The 16,275-nt window shown below is 41.0% G+C and overlaps 1 protein-coding gene across 1 annotated transcript in view; it reads right to left on the bottom strand.

Moving 5' to 3' along the window:
* The window catches only part of ADAMTS2 (ADAM metallopeptidase with thrombospondin type 1 motif 2), a 338,354-nt gene that overhangs the window by 92,628 nt on the left and 229,451 nt on the right, over positions 1-16,275 (bottom strand). Inside the window, exon 5 of the mRNA XM_042454658.1 lies at positions 8,524-8,607. Coding sequence (XP_042310592.1) covers positions 8,524-8,607 — 84 coding nt within the window. The remainder of the gene's footprint in view (positions 1-8,523; positions 8,608-16,275) is intronic.

Raw genomic sequence — 16,275 nt, 5'->3', positions numbered from 1 at the left:
CTGCAACACAGGGCCAAAACACACTGCAGAAATAATCCAGTTTCAGATCACTTTAACTGCCCTGGCTCAGTGCTAGGGAATTCTAGGATCTGTAGTTTGTCATGGCATCAGAGCTCTCTGATAGAGAAAGCTAAATGTCTCACAGAACTACAGTTCCCAGAATTCCCTAGCACTGAGCCAGGGCAGTTAGAGTGGTCTCAAACTGGATTATTTCTGCAGTGTGTTTTGGCTCTAAATGATGAAATATGGAGGCCAAATATAGAGCTATGGTGGAGTTGAGAGAAAGACAAAATGGGACATTGCTCTCAAAATAAAAATTATACATCTCGCTCAATTTCCCTTCCGTTTCCAAATTTCTAGTATTGCAGAAAGTGAGACACTGAAAATCATTCACACCCAGAACTCAAATTTGCTGTGGTCACATTCCCTTGATCATTTTGCCTGACTGCTTTATTTGGATGTGTAAACTCTACTTTGAAATACTCATTTGAAATTTACATTACTACGTTAGAAATTTGAGGAATGGAGGAAACTTGCAAGAGAGGGGAGGTCAAAATTCCTATTTGAGAGAGGCAGTGTCCTCATTCTCATAGCTATAACCCTGGTGGAAGCAATGATGGTTCCCACTGGAGTTTATTACCTTGGATAGACCTTTTAAAAGATAAAAACCCAGAGAAAATTGACATGGAAGCCACCAGCCACTCCTCCCTGGAGTTCTAGTTGGATGGCCCTATTCCAGAAAACCCCATTCCATCTGCAACACCCACTCCCCAGTCTTCTGACCTCAGCCCTAATAGGCATGTGCCATGCCATGTGCTCTGAATTCAGGTAGACCTCACTAGGTTTGTAGGGAAATATTTTCCCTTCTGGATTTCCCCCATGACTATTATCAGTCTCATTATTATTTTTTTACTTTGGCATTTTGAAGTTACACCAATGATAAACAAATAATAACACTTTTATTTATATCCCGCTTATTTGTAAGAAATGATCAAAGCGGCTTCCAACAATTAAAATAGTACAGATGTACAGAGATAACAATAATATCTTGTTGATTCCTGCCCATTGTGTGGGGATGGTGCTGGAATGAGAATGAAACCAGTGTCATTTTACAATAGTATACAGGATTGTCCTCTGAAAGTTGGATAGTTCCAAAAAACAAAAACAAAAAAACAACCAAGTTAAATACTTGGAATATTGTATATAAGAAAAGGGGTCTTTCAAAACACATCCATTAGATGGTGCTCCAGCCATTCCCGTGCCATCCTTGAGAATCCATAGAAATCTATTGTGGATGAATGCTTATCTTATTAAATTTTAAAATGTACAATAGTAATCCAATTGATAAGTCAAATTGAAGTTTCAAAGCATCCAGGTTTGGGGTGATCTAAAATGCGTCTTTTCACTGTAAAAAATGAGTTACAAGCGCTAAACCAATTCAAAAGATTTTCTTCCAAATTGTTTACTCAGATTATATTATTTTCCTCTGTCATATGAACTGGGCAAGTTGTTATGAAAGAGAAAAGGAAAAAAAAAAAGGGGGGGGGGGAGGACAAACTTTCAGTACCCATGGTAACAGATCTAGAAACAACAATGACAAACTCTACCAACTAACTGACATTTTGTTTTTAAAGAACTGTGAGAATTATTTCATGACAAGAACACACACACACACACACAGTATATCCAAAGCAAAATATTAGCCAATGCAGCATCTGACAAGTAATGTGATTTGGAATAATAAACATGGCATATTGTCTGTCGCATAAAAATGAAAATGATTTATACTCAGAATGGGTGTGAAGACAAAGCAATAGAAAGAGAGGGAGAGATACAGATATACTGTAGATACACACATACAGTAAGTAACTAGAAAGAACATATTACTTCTACTCTGCTGTATGCTTTGAATCCCAGTTCTGATTCCAAATGCAATTCAAGATGTTGAATGTAATTTAGCAAACAACATCAGACCTTGAAAACAGGCTCCTACAGAGATGATCTCTCTCCTCCTATGTGCCAATGAGGATCATGACCATCTGCAGCATTCTTTCTGAACAGATGCAAAACGCCAGTTTTCAGCTGTCATGGCTGGAAATGAATCATGCAGTTCTCCAGATGTTGTTGGACAGCAAGTCCCATCAGCCTTAGCCAGCATAGTTCCTGGTGAAAAATACTGGGACTTACTATGTAACAACATCTAGAGGGAAGTATGTTTCCCAGTCCTGATCTAGAGGGTGGGCTAGGAGATACCCAGAAAGAAGGATATTGAGAAGGTTTCCACTAGAGACTGGGTGAAATATAGTTCAGATGACAGGAAATAGGCACAACAAGCATATGTTGAAAAACCTGCTTGCAAAATAAAAGGATCTGGCGGGTGCATCAGGAAGGCATGAGTATGAAGGCACAAATAATGGATGTAACCATCTGATTGATCTTCAGAGCTTAACTTTGTTCCCACACACATCAGTTCTTAATTGTAGCCAACTGTTTTCTATAGAAAGCACTGGAGGAAGGTGCAGGGTGTGGAAGTGTGTTAGGGCGTAGCAAAACACTGTTCTCAAACATGGCTGGCTTGGCTGTTTTGTTCCTAGCCCAAATCCTTCACAATAGATTTTGCTGAAAAAAGTAAACTTTAGAAAAACAAGAAAGCAAGTTAAAAACAAACTATCCAAGAGGCATTGGAGTAGTATATTAAAACTTACAATGGAAAAGCATTGTAAAATTAAGGAGAAACTTGTATCTCAACATTAGCTCAATCTCTTTTTTAGCTTATGTACATCTTGTGATGTACAATGTATACTAAGCAAAGTGTTGTTGTTTTTTAAAAAAAAAATATGTACCTGGACCTGCATGGAGAATGGAAGTGCAGGAGAGGGGATGCATTTGATGGCCTCCATGGTCAAAGGACAGAGGTTACTTCATTTGGTGCAGGACACCAAGATGCTGTGTGTGTAGGGTGTGGAGACACAGTCTGTTTAAGGCCTATCCATCCCTTCATGTGTCTCTCTGTTCTTCTCTTTATGGCCCAGTCTCCCACCTCCAGTGTGAGCTTTCCTGGTCACTTTGGGGATGGGTAGGAATTTTCTCCCTTTTAGCTTTATTGTTTTTTGCCTACCCCATACTCTATCTGGAGCATTTTGATGATTGGCTGTGGGTGGCATCTGTAAATATGCTGTCAATGGGCAGGTGGTGAGGGCAAAATATAAAATAAGAGGTAGTCAAGGAGTGATACCTGGCCTCAGAGGATCTTGCATCAGGTTGCTCCTTTCTCTTGCTCCTTTCCAAGTTCAACACAACTTAAATGAATTTCTAGGTCAAATAAAGTGGTTCTTATTTAACCTGATGTTCTGTGTCTGGTCTTTTTATTCCATGGTAGGTCATCAATGATAGGCTATACTGTATTCAGGAATTTTAATGAGATTACAGGAAATGGAAATGGAACTCTTGTCATGATCTAAGACCTTGAATAGTGGGGCCTGGTGGCCCATATGCCAGTGGGGTGGCAAATCTACTTCCGGTTTAAATCTGGATTTGACAGGTTGCTGAACCCTATCTCTAAAACAGGCTCAGAAGCTTTGATAGCACCTCTAAAGGTCAGACTAGCATCTAATAATAATAATAGGTTTTATTTATATACTGCCCAATCACTGGGAATCCGAGCGGTTTACAACAGAGGAGATAATAGACGGTTCCCTGCTCGCAGGCTTACAATCTAAAAGACATGACACAAAAGGAAGAGGGAATGGTGAGGAGGGGAGGGGATCAGGTCCAGCATTCTTCTCTTCCTCTGAGGCCTGGACAAAGGCAGATGGACTGGGGGGAGGGCGCTGTATCTTCAGGACCTAGCCTGCCTCTCCCCCCCTCAAGATGGTGGCTGAAGGGAGGGCTTGTCTTCTCCCAGGCAGACCTGTTGGGGCTAGCCTGCCTCTCTCTCCCTCAAGATGGAGGATGAATGGAGGGCTTGTCTTAATAATAATAATAATTTGTTTTATTTATATACCGCTATTCCAAAGATCATAGCGGTGAACAGCAAGTAAGCTAATTAGCAAGTAAGCTTCGTCCTTGCAGATCATCTACCACCGCTATCTAAAATGAGATCCATCCACTACCTTGAAGGTAGCACCAACATTGCCATTATAAGCTGAAATCCATGTGGCTACTTCAGAAACAGAAGGCCAGTCTCTGTCATCCTGAAAGGTCATCCATCCAAGGACTAATGGTATTAGACAGATGTTGTCTTACCTGAGTGCTTCAGTTTCCACCAAAACATGTTGACTGTTAACAACAATGTTTATTAGCTGTTTTTTCAGGTACCATTTTGATTCTTGCCTCTCTCTTCTCATCTCCACTCCCTTTTTTATTGAGACTTTAAAGACTTCACAGATTCATTATGTTATAAACTTTCATGGACTCTTCATTATTTATTTATTATGTCCAAATATCATGACTCTTTACCTCATCAGTACCACAGAAGCCATGCTATCCATGACAATGAGATTATAGACATGTCCTTCACTTCCAGGTTACCATCATTCCCACACGGCACAGAAAACAAGTTCCTGAGTACAGCTATCCATGAGTGAGGCCAGATAGACATGGGACAGACCCATGGTTGTCATGCCAGACATGACGTTCTCAGTTGCTCCTAACAGGGCAGCCTCAGCATAGCTAATGTAGTCTCCTGAAAACATAATCATGCAACACCATCCCACAGAAACATGAATGTGTTATAAAAGTCAAAATATTTTTCTCCCTTTTTTTTTTTAAATGGAGTTTGGAGCAATTCATTTGGAGCAATAAAAAACCTACAGTGAAAATGAAAATCCTACAAGATTCAATCGACAGAGGTGTCTTGCCCTTTCCCAATTTGAAGTGGTATTTCTACGCCTGTGCTGTAGATTGGCTAATTGATCGGATTAGATTAAAAAGAAAAAGAACCTTAATTTTGGAAGGAAAAGGTTTAAGATATGGCTTTACGATAAATTGAGGGTAGATAAAAATTTCAATAACAATTTTGTTAGAAAATCACTCCTACGTATCTGGTTAAAATAAATAGTGTAATAAATTACCGTTATGGGTCTCATCTAATGAAGCATTATTTGGTAGAGAGGAAATTAATAAGGGTACATGGGTTTCATATAGTGATATTACAAAAAAATCTAATAATAAAAGAGAGTTAAAATCATAGGAAGATTTGAATAAAGAAGGGTACAACTGTAATTGGTTCAGCTATAGACAGTTAAAGGAAAGATTTCAAACTGATAATAAATTAAATGGAATTGATAAAGCAGAACCTGATTTGGAAAGAATAATAAATGATGAAAAAAACCAAATATCTAAATTATATAAATTGATAACAAAATTTGAATTAGAAGAAGAAAGAATTATAGATTTTATGATAAAATGGACAAATGATTTAAAACAGACCATTGAATTAGAACACTGGGAGAAAACATGGAAAGTAAGAATACAGCAAACTTTAAGTACAGATTTGAAAGAAAATATTTACAAATCATTTTACAGATGGTACTTGACCCCTTATAAGCTATCTAAAATATATAAAAAGAACATAAATAAATGTCGGAAGTGCCAGAAGGAGGTAGGTACATATCTACATAGTTGGTGGTTATGTGAAAAGGCTGTAAGATATTAGAAACAGATACATGACAAAATGAAAAAAAATATTTAAATTTTAGGAATGGGCAGACCCCAGAATGTATTTGCTAAACATGATTCAGGATAAAAAAAATTGGAGAAAAAAGAAGGGAAATTACTACTTTACACAATTGTGGCTGCAAGAATGATATATGCAAAGTATTGGAAGAGGGAGGATACTCCGAATATAGAAGAATGGAGGCTTAATATATGAAATATATGAAATGGAAAAATTAACACATTTGTTGAACAAAGAAACCTTAAAGGAATTCTATAAAGATGGGACTCATGGATAGATTACATTCAAAAAGAAAATACGTATGCTGCTTTAAATGAATAATGATAATGGCTATTCCTTCTGGCTAACTTTTGTGTTTTAAGTTTTAGGTTAATATTGTGAAGCAAGGAATAAAGAATTGTATTAGATCTGATAAAGGCTTCAAACAGATTTAGTTAATAGTTTTACGTCTCTATTATTTATGAGTGTTATTGTGGTAAACAATTATTAATATAAAGAAAGGGGGGAAAGTAGCACAATTTAGAGAATATTATATGATGATAGAAAATAGGATTTTATTTATTTTTTATTTTTTCCTCAACATCTCTAGTAGGTAGAAATATAGATAAATATACAGTATATACATATTAAAATATATACATATTCAACTTATGTTAACAGAAAGTAAGAGCAAGTATTATGATAAAATGGTATTCACAGAAAGACTTGGTAACACTGGGAAGTAAATGAATGTTGTTATGTTTTTATTTTTGTCTATGTTGTGTTGGATGGTTGTGCATTATTAATACAGCATTGTTGTTGTTTTCTGTACCTTTATTTTTTAAATATACAAATAAAGAGAATTTTTAAAATAGATATTTTTCTCACTTGATGGTGGAACACATTATGGGGTGGTAATGGAGCACATACAAGGAAATGGCACTTCTATTCTTGTTACTGTCTTATCCTGTTGTGAAAGAAAACTGCTTTTTAATTGCAGTCACATCTGTCTAAACTTATTTACCTGGACTGTCATACCACACACACACACATTACTCATGAATGCGTGTCAAGAACAGCTCACCTCTGAATATGGTATATGAAGGTCTCTGAATATGGTGTATGAAGGTCCATTCTTTCAAATGATTGGATTTGAAATAATGTAATTGTGATTAAAATGGTTCCATTTTGCTTGTTATGGCATACAAGTCATTACTTGATATTGCAGTGTTGCTGAAATAATACTAATTATTATTGTTATGCTAGGGAGATATAATTATTCTTTCCAAATTGAGTATGTTTTCAATGGTCTTTCATATTATTTTGATATATTTAACCTTGTTTTATTGTATGCAGTATGTCACATTTGCTGGAGGATAATCCAGACAGACCTATATGTTGCATAGCAACAAGTTTTTCAATGATCTGGGGATTTCTTAATGTAATGCTTTTTCTTCTGTGTTAGAGTTTTAATATTCCCACCTCTCAGAGTAAAATAATCAGGTGAGTAAATTTGAAACAACAATTTAAAAAAAAACTGTTCTGGAAATTTCAATACCAAAAGGAGTTCCTTAAAGTTGTTTAGAAAGGCATTCTGAAAGTATTTAATATGCTGAAAGTGCAAAGAATTTAGAATCATAGAGTCAGAAGAGACTACAAGGGCAATCCAGTCAAATCCCTGTCTTGAAGGAAGGCACAATCAACACACTTCTGACAAATGGACATCCAGCCTCACTTTAAAAACCTTCAAAGAAGGAGACTCCACTACACTCCGAGGCAAGAACAGCTCTTGGTGTCAGGAGGTTCTTCCTAATTTTTAGGTGGAATCTCTTTTCCTGTAGTTTGAATCCATTGCTCCATGGCCTTGTCTTTGGACCAATAGAAAACAAGTTTGCTACATCTTCAGTATCTTTCAAATATTTAAACATGGCTATCTTGTCACTTGTACATAACCAAAGACTGGAAAGCATGATAAAAGGTATTGTCATATTTTGTTGTAAGTATTCCAGAATGGCAGAGAAAATTACTTGCAGCTTCCATGTTCCAGATGCATGTGCTCTAGGTTTTGAATCTATTGCTCCAAGTTTCCGCACACTTTTTGTACAGTGTTTTCTGCCTATAAGTGATCCCCAATAGTGTGGTAGTGTACACCATTAGACATTTTTCTCTATTCCTCCCAGTCTTTAAGTTCCAGAAGCCTTCTACATGTGTTGACTAATTCTGTTTACTATGGCAAGAATCCCGGTGGTGTGGTACACCAGTAAAGCCACACCAATGTAGGCATGATCTGCAAAGGACCACAGGTATTGTTACTATCAAGAAAGTAAGGAAACAGAGAGAGAGGCTGCTCTCAATTGGTAGATTTTGTCTTCCTTCCACCACCATTGCTGTACAACCCTGGAAAAAGTCCAAACCTGGGGTCTCTCCTTTCTCTTTCCACTGAACCTTGCCCAACTTGCACCATCTCACCAGCATTATAAAGCGACGCAGGAAAACACCACACCCCATTTCTTCCAAAAGGCAGGTATTTTGCGAACAGTGGTGTCATCTCCCTTAGGTGTCACTTGGGGTGGTCCATACTCCTTGCACACCCCTAGTGAAACCCCCAAGGCCCTGTAAAATACAGCCACTGAATGACCACTGAAACCCTGTAGAGGTTTCTTGGGCAGTTATAGAACCTGCAAAGGGAAGGAGGGAAAGTCAAAGATCCATTATCCATGCTATTTTTGCTAGTGCAATACCAGACTTAACTCAATGACCTTGATGCCAAAGACATTCATAGAAACAGAACAGCATGGACCACAAAAGAATTACAAGCCACTATTTATAAAATAAAATTTTGGACATTTTTTTTAAAATCTACTTACTTTTCCGTAGCTCAGCATGATGATTCTGACCAACACAACATTAATATGGGCACCCAAGGACTCATCATGATAGATTTCATTAACCTACAAAAAAAAATTAAATACATTAAAAATGAATTCATATGGAACACACGAGAACAGTTTTGTTAAAGCCTAATAGCCAAAGATTTAATCAATTAATTTTTAAAAACCCTCTAAAATAACACTACACGCATGTAGCGACTATGCTGTAACACCAGGACAAAATCATATTTGGCAGGGAAAATGCTGAGCATGCCATGTTGAAAAACCAATTCATGCTATTAATACCTAATTACAAGTGGAGACTTACTGGAAAGGCAACAAAGAAAGAATGTGCTTGTCACGCTTAGGTTATACTTCACACTTATTCGCTGACCAAGGATAATATTATCTTATTTGGAAATTTGAAGCTGTTCAGACAGACATCATAATCATGATTTCAATTGCTCAAACCTACCACCAAAAGCTATCTACTTGCCATTGGCAATTAAAAACAAAATTTCATACATTTTTAAAAAAATAACTGCAGTGAGCTTGCTAGATATTCTGGTGCCTTTGCAGTCATTGCCAAGAAGAGTGAACTACACTAGCTGAAGCATACTCAACATGGAGAAGTCTTTAGAAGAGATGGTATGCCAGGGACACTGGGGTCAGCATCTGATTCCCCCTCCAATGCCTCTTGTGTTTTCAAACAAAAGCTTACATTGGACTAGTAACAAGCTTTGTGCTTTCTGTGCAAGTGGACAGCATACTGCCTGTAATAGTCTTTGCTTTAGGTAGAATGGGCAAAGACGTCCAGTTTTAAAAAGCTGAAAATACAAGGGAAAGGCCTGGAATATCTTTAAGGAAAGCCAACTCCAAGAAAATCCTACTAAGGATTGAAAGTACAGTTAGGGTTGCCATAAGTCAGGACCTCTAAACTGGGACAAATGTAGGAAAAATGTAGGACACTTTTATAAAAATGGAGGACACCAAAATTGCTGGGTTTTTAAAAAAAAATATATAGGGTTAGATAAAAGGGGGGTTAAATAAGGGGGTTTGAGAAAAGGGGGCTATAGAAGGAGGGCTAGATGGGGTACCTAGAGGGGGTTAGGGTTAGATAAAGAGGAGTAAGATAGAGAGGGATTAGAGGGGGGCTTAGAAGAGACTTAAATAAGGGAGTTAGATAGAGGGGGTTAGAGAGAGCTTAGATAGAGGGGGGTTAGATGGGCTTAAATTCTAAAGCACCAGAGTTGTTCTCTCTGCAGGGCTCTCAGACTACACACACACTGCAGAAATAACCCAGTCTGACAGTACTTTAACTGCCCTGGCTCAATGCTATGGAATTCTGGAAAATGTAGTTCGTTGTGGCTCCAGAGCAGAGCTCTGCTTGTTCAGTGCCAGGAGCTGATCTGCCTGTGTAGTTTGGCTATTTGTGAATTTCACAAACCGCTTGGATTCACAATGATTGGGCGGTATATAAATAAATCCTATTATTATTATTATTATTATTATTATTAAATAAAGGGGTTAGAGAGAGGGGGGAGTAGATAGAGAGGGGTTGGAGGGGGGTTGAGATGGAGAGAAGGTGGAAGATAGAAGGGGGTTAGAGAAGGCTCAGTTAAAGTGGGGTAACAGGGGGAGAGGGAGTCAGAGAGAGGGTTAGAAAGGAGAGGGGTGTGTGTTTGGGGGGCCTTGGGGAGGGAGCTTCCAATGTCTGATGTGGGCAATCCTGGGGGGTGCTTGGGGCCCAGGAGGGGCCTGGAAAGTGCCCTCTTGCCTCTCCCGGGTGCCAGCCCCTTCCTTCTCTTCTGAGCCTTGCCGAGGCTCTTCCTCCTCTTCCTCTCCTACGGCTGGGTCCCTGAGGCGCCCCTCCCCTTTAGTGAGGCAGCTCTCCTGGCACTTCAGAGCCCCTTCCTTGCAAGAGCAGGAGGAGGATGAGGGCTGGGGGGCAAGGGTTCCAGGAAAGGGCCCTTTCCTTCCCCAGGCCAGGCTGCCCCAGAGGCCAGGGCCCTTTCCTCCCCTCTCCCAGCGGCCTGCTTGGATGGGCGGGGGCCACTGCTGCTGCTGACCTTCCTGGCCCTGCTCCTCCTCGCGCCTTGTTGCCCTGCCTGACTAAGCCTGCTCCTTGGGAGGGCTGGCCAATAGGGACAAGGCAGAGCAGCAGAGCCCTCCCCTCCTCTGCCAGCTCCAGCCCTGGCTGTTGCGCTCATCAAAATATAGGGACGCAGCAGGGCCAGGAGCCGGGCAGCCACCCGAGGGCGTGACGGGACCGGGAACACCCCCTAGAAAGCAGGGGAGTCACGCCTCCCACCGAGTTATGGCAACCCTAAGTACACTGAATGTTGGAAAGTACATATGAGCCAGCTTTGCCCACCAAGGCTCTCCCTGTGCAGCAGCAACCAAGATTTGGGTATAGAGAGGAGAACTGTGTGGTCTATTGGGATTCCTTCACCCTCATCAGGTGCACCATCACTGAGCCTGCTGGTTGCAAACATGTCTATTTGAAGGTGGCCACACTCTGGAGTTGTTTTCTGTGCTGGGTGATGTAGTGATCAGGAAGTGGAGGATTGTCTATAATTGTCTTGCCATGGACTGATCAATAACTGGTAGGGTTTATCGGAGTTTTCAACTAACAATGCTCTAGTCAGTGGCTGCAACTACACTGCAAAATTAATGCAGTTTGGCACTGCTTTAACTGTCATGGCTCAATGCTATGAATTGTGTCAGAGAGCTCTGGTGTGCCACAACAAGCTACAAATCCCAGGATTCCATAGGATGGAGCCATGACAGTTAAAGCATTGTCAGACTGCATTACTTCTGCAATGTAGCAGCAGCCACAATCTCACTTATTTCATCATTGCCTGGAAAACTATATGTCAAGTTTGGGAGCTATCACAGAATCACTTATCAAGACAACAGGAAAATCCCCAAGAGCCACCAGAAAGACATCTGATCTATCAGCTTCCTGAGGTGGATCATCTTAGGGGCTCGACAGGCTGCCCTGAAAGGGCGGGCTGAAGCCACCTGTTTTTGCTGCTGAGGGATGCCACAGCAGGCAAATCGCATGGCCTCCCTCCTCACCAAAAAGACCCCGCTAAAAGCAGGGCTTTTTGGCATGTGCAGCAGATGTCATGAGTGTACCATTGGCGCACTGTCACACATCGATAACACAAGTGCGGTACCATGATGTGCGGATGTAGCGCTGCGCTTGCATCATCATGGCGGCCCCCATGTGGATGGGGCTTTGCCATGATGGTGCCACTGCTGTGCACTAGGGCTCGGGACCATGAGGTTGCTCCGCAATCCTGAGCTCTAAAATCGGCCCCACACTGCCGCTTTCAGGCAGTCTGTACTGGGCCTTGATTAGTCTCCCACTCCTGCAGAGGTTCTGTGTTACAGTGATCAGTCTATGACAAAGCAATGCAGAACTGGGACAAAAATGGAACTTAACACATGTGAATCACAGCAGTTTGAACCTCTGAAGAACTATTGGGTTTTCAGGACTGTTGATGAAACTGAATGACTAGAATACACCTAAAGCAAGGATAGAAAAATTCAGGTGGAGATGGACACTTCTGCATGAAAAACTAAAGATGTGATAATGCTTTCCGAAGGAGCTGTTGCAGTGCACTATTCTCTTTTGTAGCAGAAACAACAAAGCCTCATGAGACCTTAATGATGTATACATTTGTTAACATATAATCCTTTATGGACTAGGGCCTGCATAAAGTGTTATATCTGCTGCAGCTACATTGGGTGTGGTGTGTGCAGTGGGAGGGGGCTGTAATAGTTGAGATCAGAGGAGAATGAAATGCAAAAATGTACCAACAGAGATGCTTTAATTAGAACCTGAACATGTGTTAGATAAGTAGACTGACTCTTCAACAGTGATAGATGATAACACAACACAAGTCATTTTAATAAGGCTAAGTTAAAAACACTGGGCAGAAACTTTGGACCAGGCCTGAAGTACCTGGAATAGTATGTCCCTAACTGCACTACATGAAAAGTAGCCAAGACCCCATGCACGTAAGTCCTTTTAGAAAATCAGCTATTGTGCCAGTTAGCTGTTTCCCAATGAAGGAGAGGGCAGAGAAGAACTAAAACTTTCCAAATAGCTAATAAATGTGAGCATGATATTGTGCAGCTGTTGAATCGGAAAGAATAAGCCACTCTTCCTCTTTCAGCTAGCAATATTTGCTTCAACATACACATAACCCCTGGCTACTTTGGTGCCCATGAATTTAACACACTCCAGCTTGTGTGACAGGCAAAGGGAGGAGTTTGCTACAACTTTGGGTGGGAACAGTTCTCCATGTAGTTTTTAAAAGCAGCCATTGCTTTATTACTTATGAAACTAATCAGAATTAGTACTATTAGATCCATAGTCAGGGTGAAAGATCTTAGTCAAAGCTGGGCATCCCTATTGCAAACAACAATGAGCAACATATCATGAAGTTAGACCTCATTCAAGGTGCAGATCCACTATAAATGATCAGATGGAGGCCCACCAGAAGAGATCCATCTTAAGTGCCTTCTTAAAGACTTCTAAGGTGGTGATGAGACAGGTGGTAAGTTGTTCCAGAGTGTGGGGGCCACGGCTGTGAACGCTTTATGGGAAGTTGTAATTAGTCTGGTCTTTGCATATTCCAATAAATTCTTCCTGGATGTTCTGAGAGTGCGGGGCGGATTGTGTAGGGAGAGGCGTTCCCTCAAGTAACTCGTGCCCAAGCCATGTAGGGCTTTAAAGGTGATAACCAACACTTTGTATTGGGCCCAGAAGCTGATCGGCAGACAGTGTAATGATTTTAATATTGGAGTAATATGGTCAGATCTAGATGTACCTGTGACCAATCTGGCTGCAGCATTTTGGATCAATTGAAGCTTCCGAATTTGGTACAAAGGTAGCCCCATGTAGAACGCATTGCAGAAGTCTAGACGAGAGGTTACCAGTACATGTACCACTGTTTCAAGGACCCTCTTAGTCAGGTAAGGACGCAGTTGGCGTATCACTCCTGGCCACCACCTCCACCTGCAATGACAGCTGAAGAGACAAGTCCAGGAGCCCTCCCAAACTGTGAACTTCGTCCTTTAGGGGAAGTGTGACTGGTTGACAAATCTCCATCCCTGGACCAGGGGTACCTATCGCAAACACCTCCGTTTTCTCTGGATTCACTTTGAGTTTGCTTTCCCTCATCCAGCCCATTATGGACTCAAGACAGGCAATTAGAGGAGAGATGCCATCCTTAGTCACTGCAGCAGTCGGAGACATAGAGAAATAAATTTGGATGTCATCAGCGTACTGATAACACCTTGCCCCATGTCTCCGGATGATCTCGCCCAGTGGCTTCATGTAAATGTTAAACAGCATGGGAGACAGAATGGCGCCCTGGGGGACACTCATCATTAGTTCTGTTGAGCATCTGATTCCAGGTCTGGCTATGGGACACCAGGTAGCTTTGGCTGCCTTGGTGGATACTTACACTGGGAACTGGACACAGGGCATGAGCTCCTGTTGGTTCTGCTAGACTTCTCTGCAGCTTTTAATATTATCTGAGCCACTTTGGTGGGGTGGGATTTGGAGGCACTGATTTACAGTGGCTCTGTTTCTTCCTGGAGGAAGGAACCCAGAAGATAATACTGAAAGATGTTTCTTGCTGTGGGGCCCCTAGGATTCTGTTGTGCTATGTAACCTATACATGAAACTACTGGGAGAGGTTGTTTAGAGGTTTGGGTGCCAGCAGTATGCAAATGATGCCTAGCTTTATGGGCTCTGGTACCCACCTAGCCATCCTGTCATAGGGAGGTGAAAGCCTCTTTGATTCAGCAGGCTTTGACGGCAGGCTGCCTAAGGGGCATGGGCCTTTCATGTGATGTGCTGTTTATATTTATTGCTCTGATTTTAAAAGTTTTATATAATGAATTTTGGGGGGCTATATCTGTTTCAGGTTTTGTTAGCCACCTTAAAGTTCCAGACAAGAACAAAGGCAGAAAATACATAAATATCATCATCACCACCACCACCGCCGCCGCTGCCACCACCACCATCACCATAATCTGACAGGAGTTGCAACCCATCAAAATCAGGAGGTTCACATGTTCCACAACCCTCAAATAAAAGTTTGAGTAATCCTCACCTAACAGAGTGGGAATGAAGTCTTTGGCTAACATACAGGGGCCCATTCTCACTACACAGTTTAATGCTATTATTTTACTTTAACTGCCATGATTACATCCTATGAAATCCTGGGATTTACAGTTTAGGGAGGTGCACTTAGAATTCTCAGCCAGAGTGCTCTACTGGCTCATCAAACTACAACTCCCAGGATTCCACAGAATGCAGTCATGGCAGTTAAAGAGGAAGCATAGTGCTATGACTGTGTAGTGGGAATGGGCCCCTGGTCTATGATATACATGGCTATGACAGGAAGTGTAACTGAACAGCATTCTAAATAAGAAAAAGGTGCCATTTTATCCCTATAACAACACTGTGGACTCATCCAAATTACTTATAAACTCCCAATATCCCCAAGCTCTCTGAGTGCTATTTACATTACGCAGGTCCAAACCCAAAAATCTGATCTGGGCTATTTTCACAATGCCTGGATTTGATTTGAGGTTTCTGCTCCTTGTCCTGCATTAAAAAGACTTACCTTTTGCCCTGAGTTTTAAAAAAACAGAGTAAAAAGTGGTGGCAATGGCTATCTCCCTTCCCATGCAGTCCCTGTGAGCATCCCTATGGAGTTGCTTTGCAACTGCGAGTCACTCTGAGGTCAGAACAAAGTGCCCAGTATTGATAACATGGCTGGGTACCTCATTCTAACATGGCTTTCATGGACTGTTTGGGGAGGCAGACCACCATCTTTTGCCAAAAACTCACAACAGGTTGGGGGGGGCGGATTTGGGATCAGAATACTTTGAGAGCAACCCATAGTATTCTGGAACATATAGATGAGCCCCGAGAAACAAAATGAATGTTTCTGATTGGGTTTTCCCATTGTCCTGAAACACATTTACTGCCAATACTAAATATGAAGGTATCAAGGTTCAATGACAGAGCACAAACATTGCTTGCAGAAAGTCTGAGCTTCAATCTTCCACTTCCACTTACGTATCAGGTAGCATAAGCCTATTCACGCTACTCAATTTTATAGCACTATATTCCAATTTAACTGCTATGGGAACATCCCATGGACTCCTGAGATATGCAATTTAGGTCCTTAGAACTCTCAGCCAGGGAGCTCTAGTGCCTCACTAAACTACAAATTCTAGAATTCCATAGGATTTTGCCATGGCTGTTGAAGTGGAATGTAGCACTATATTTGTGTAGTGTGAACAGACTCCAGGTGATGTAGAGCTACAGCACCAATCAAAGTAGGCAACACAAGACAGGGGAGCCAATAGTCTGATTTGGTCCAAACAGCACTTGGAAAAAATTACTTATTTGTGCTACCACTCCCAGAATGTCCCCGTCTGCATGGCCAGTGGTCATATGGGCTAAGGAATTGTGGAAGATGTCATTAAAAGGTAAATTTCCAAAGCTCTGTGTATAGGGTAGCTATTTCCTACTAACTGATTACTCTGACTGTCCTTCAAAGGGTAAAAGACAGAAAGGACTTGGATATGGACCATACAACAGAAACAATTGGCATTGTATAACCAAATCTAGTAACAAAAATCTAGTACACTGGATTCTTTCATTTTGCATGACTATACAATGAATGCTCTAAGATTCATCTGCCTCTGAAC

Source organism: Sceloporus undulatus, chromosome 2, assembly GCF_019175285.1.
Source record: "Sceloporus undulatus isolate JIND9_A2432 ecotype Alabama chromosome 2, SceUnd_v1.1, whole genome shotgun sequence".
NCBI lineage: Eukaryota > Metazoa > Chordata > Lepidosauria > Squamata > Phrynosomatidae > Sceloporus > Sceloporus undulatus.
This window is presented reverse-complemented; position numbering and strand designations above follow the sequence as displayed.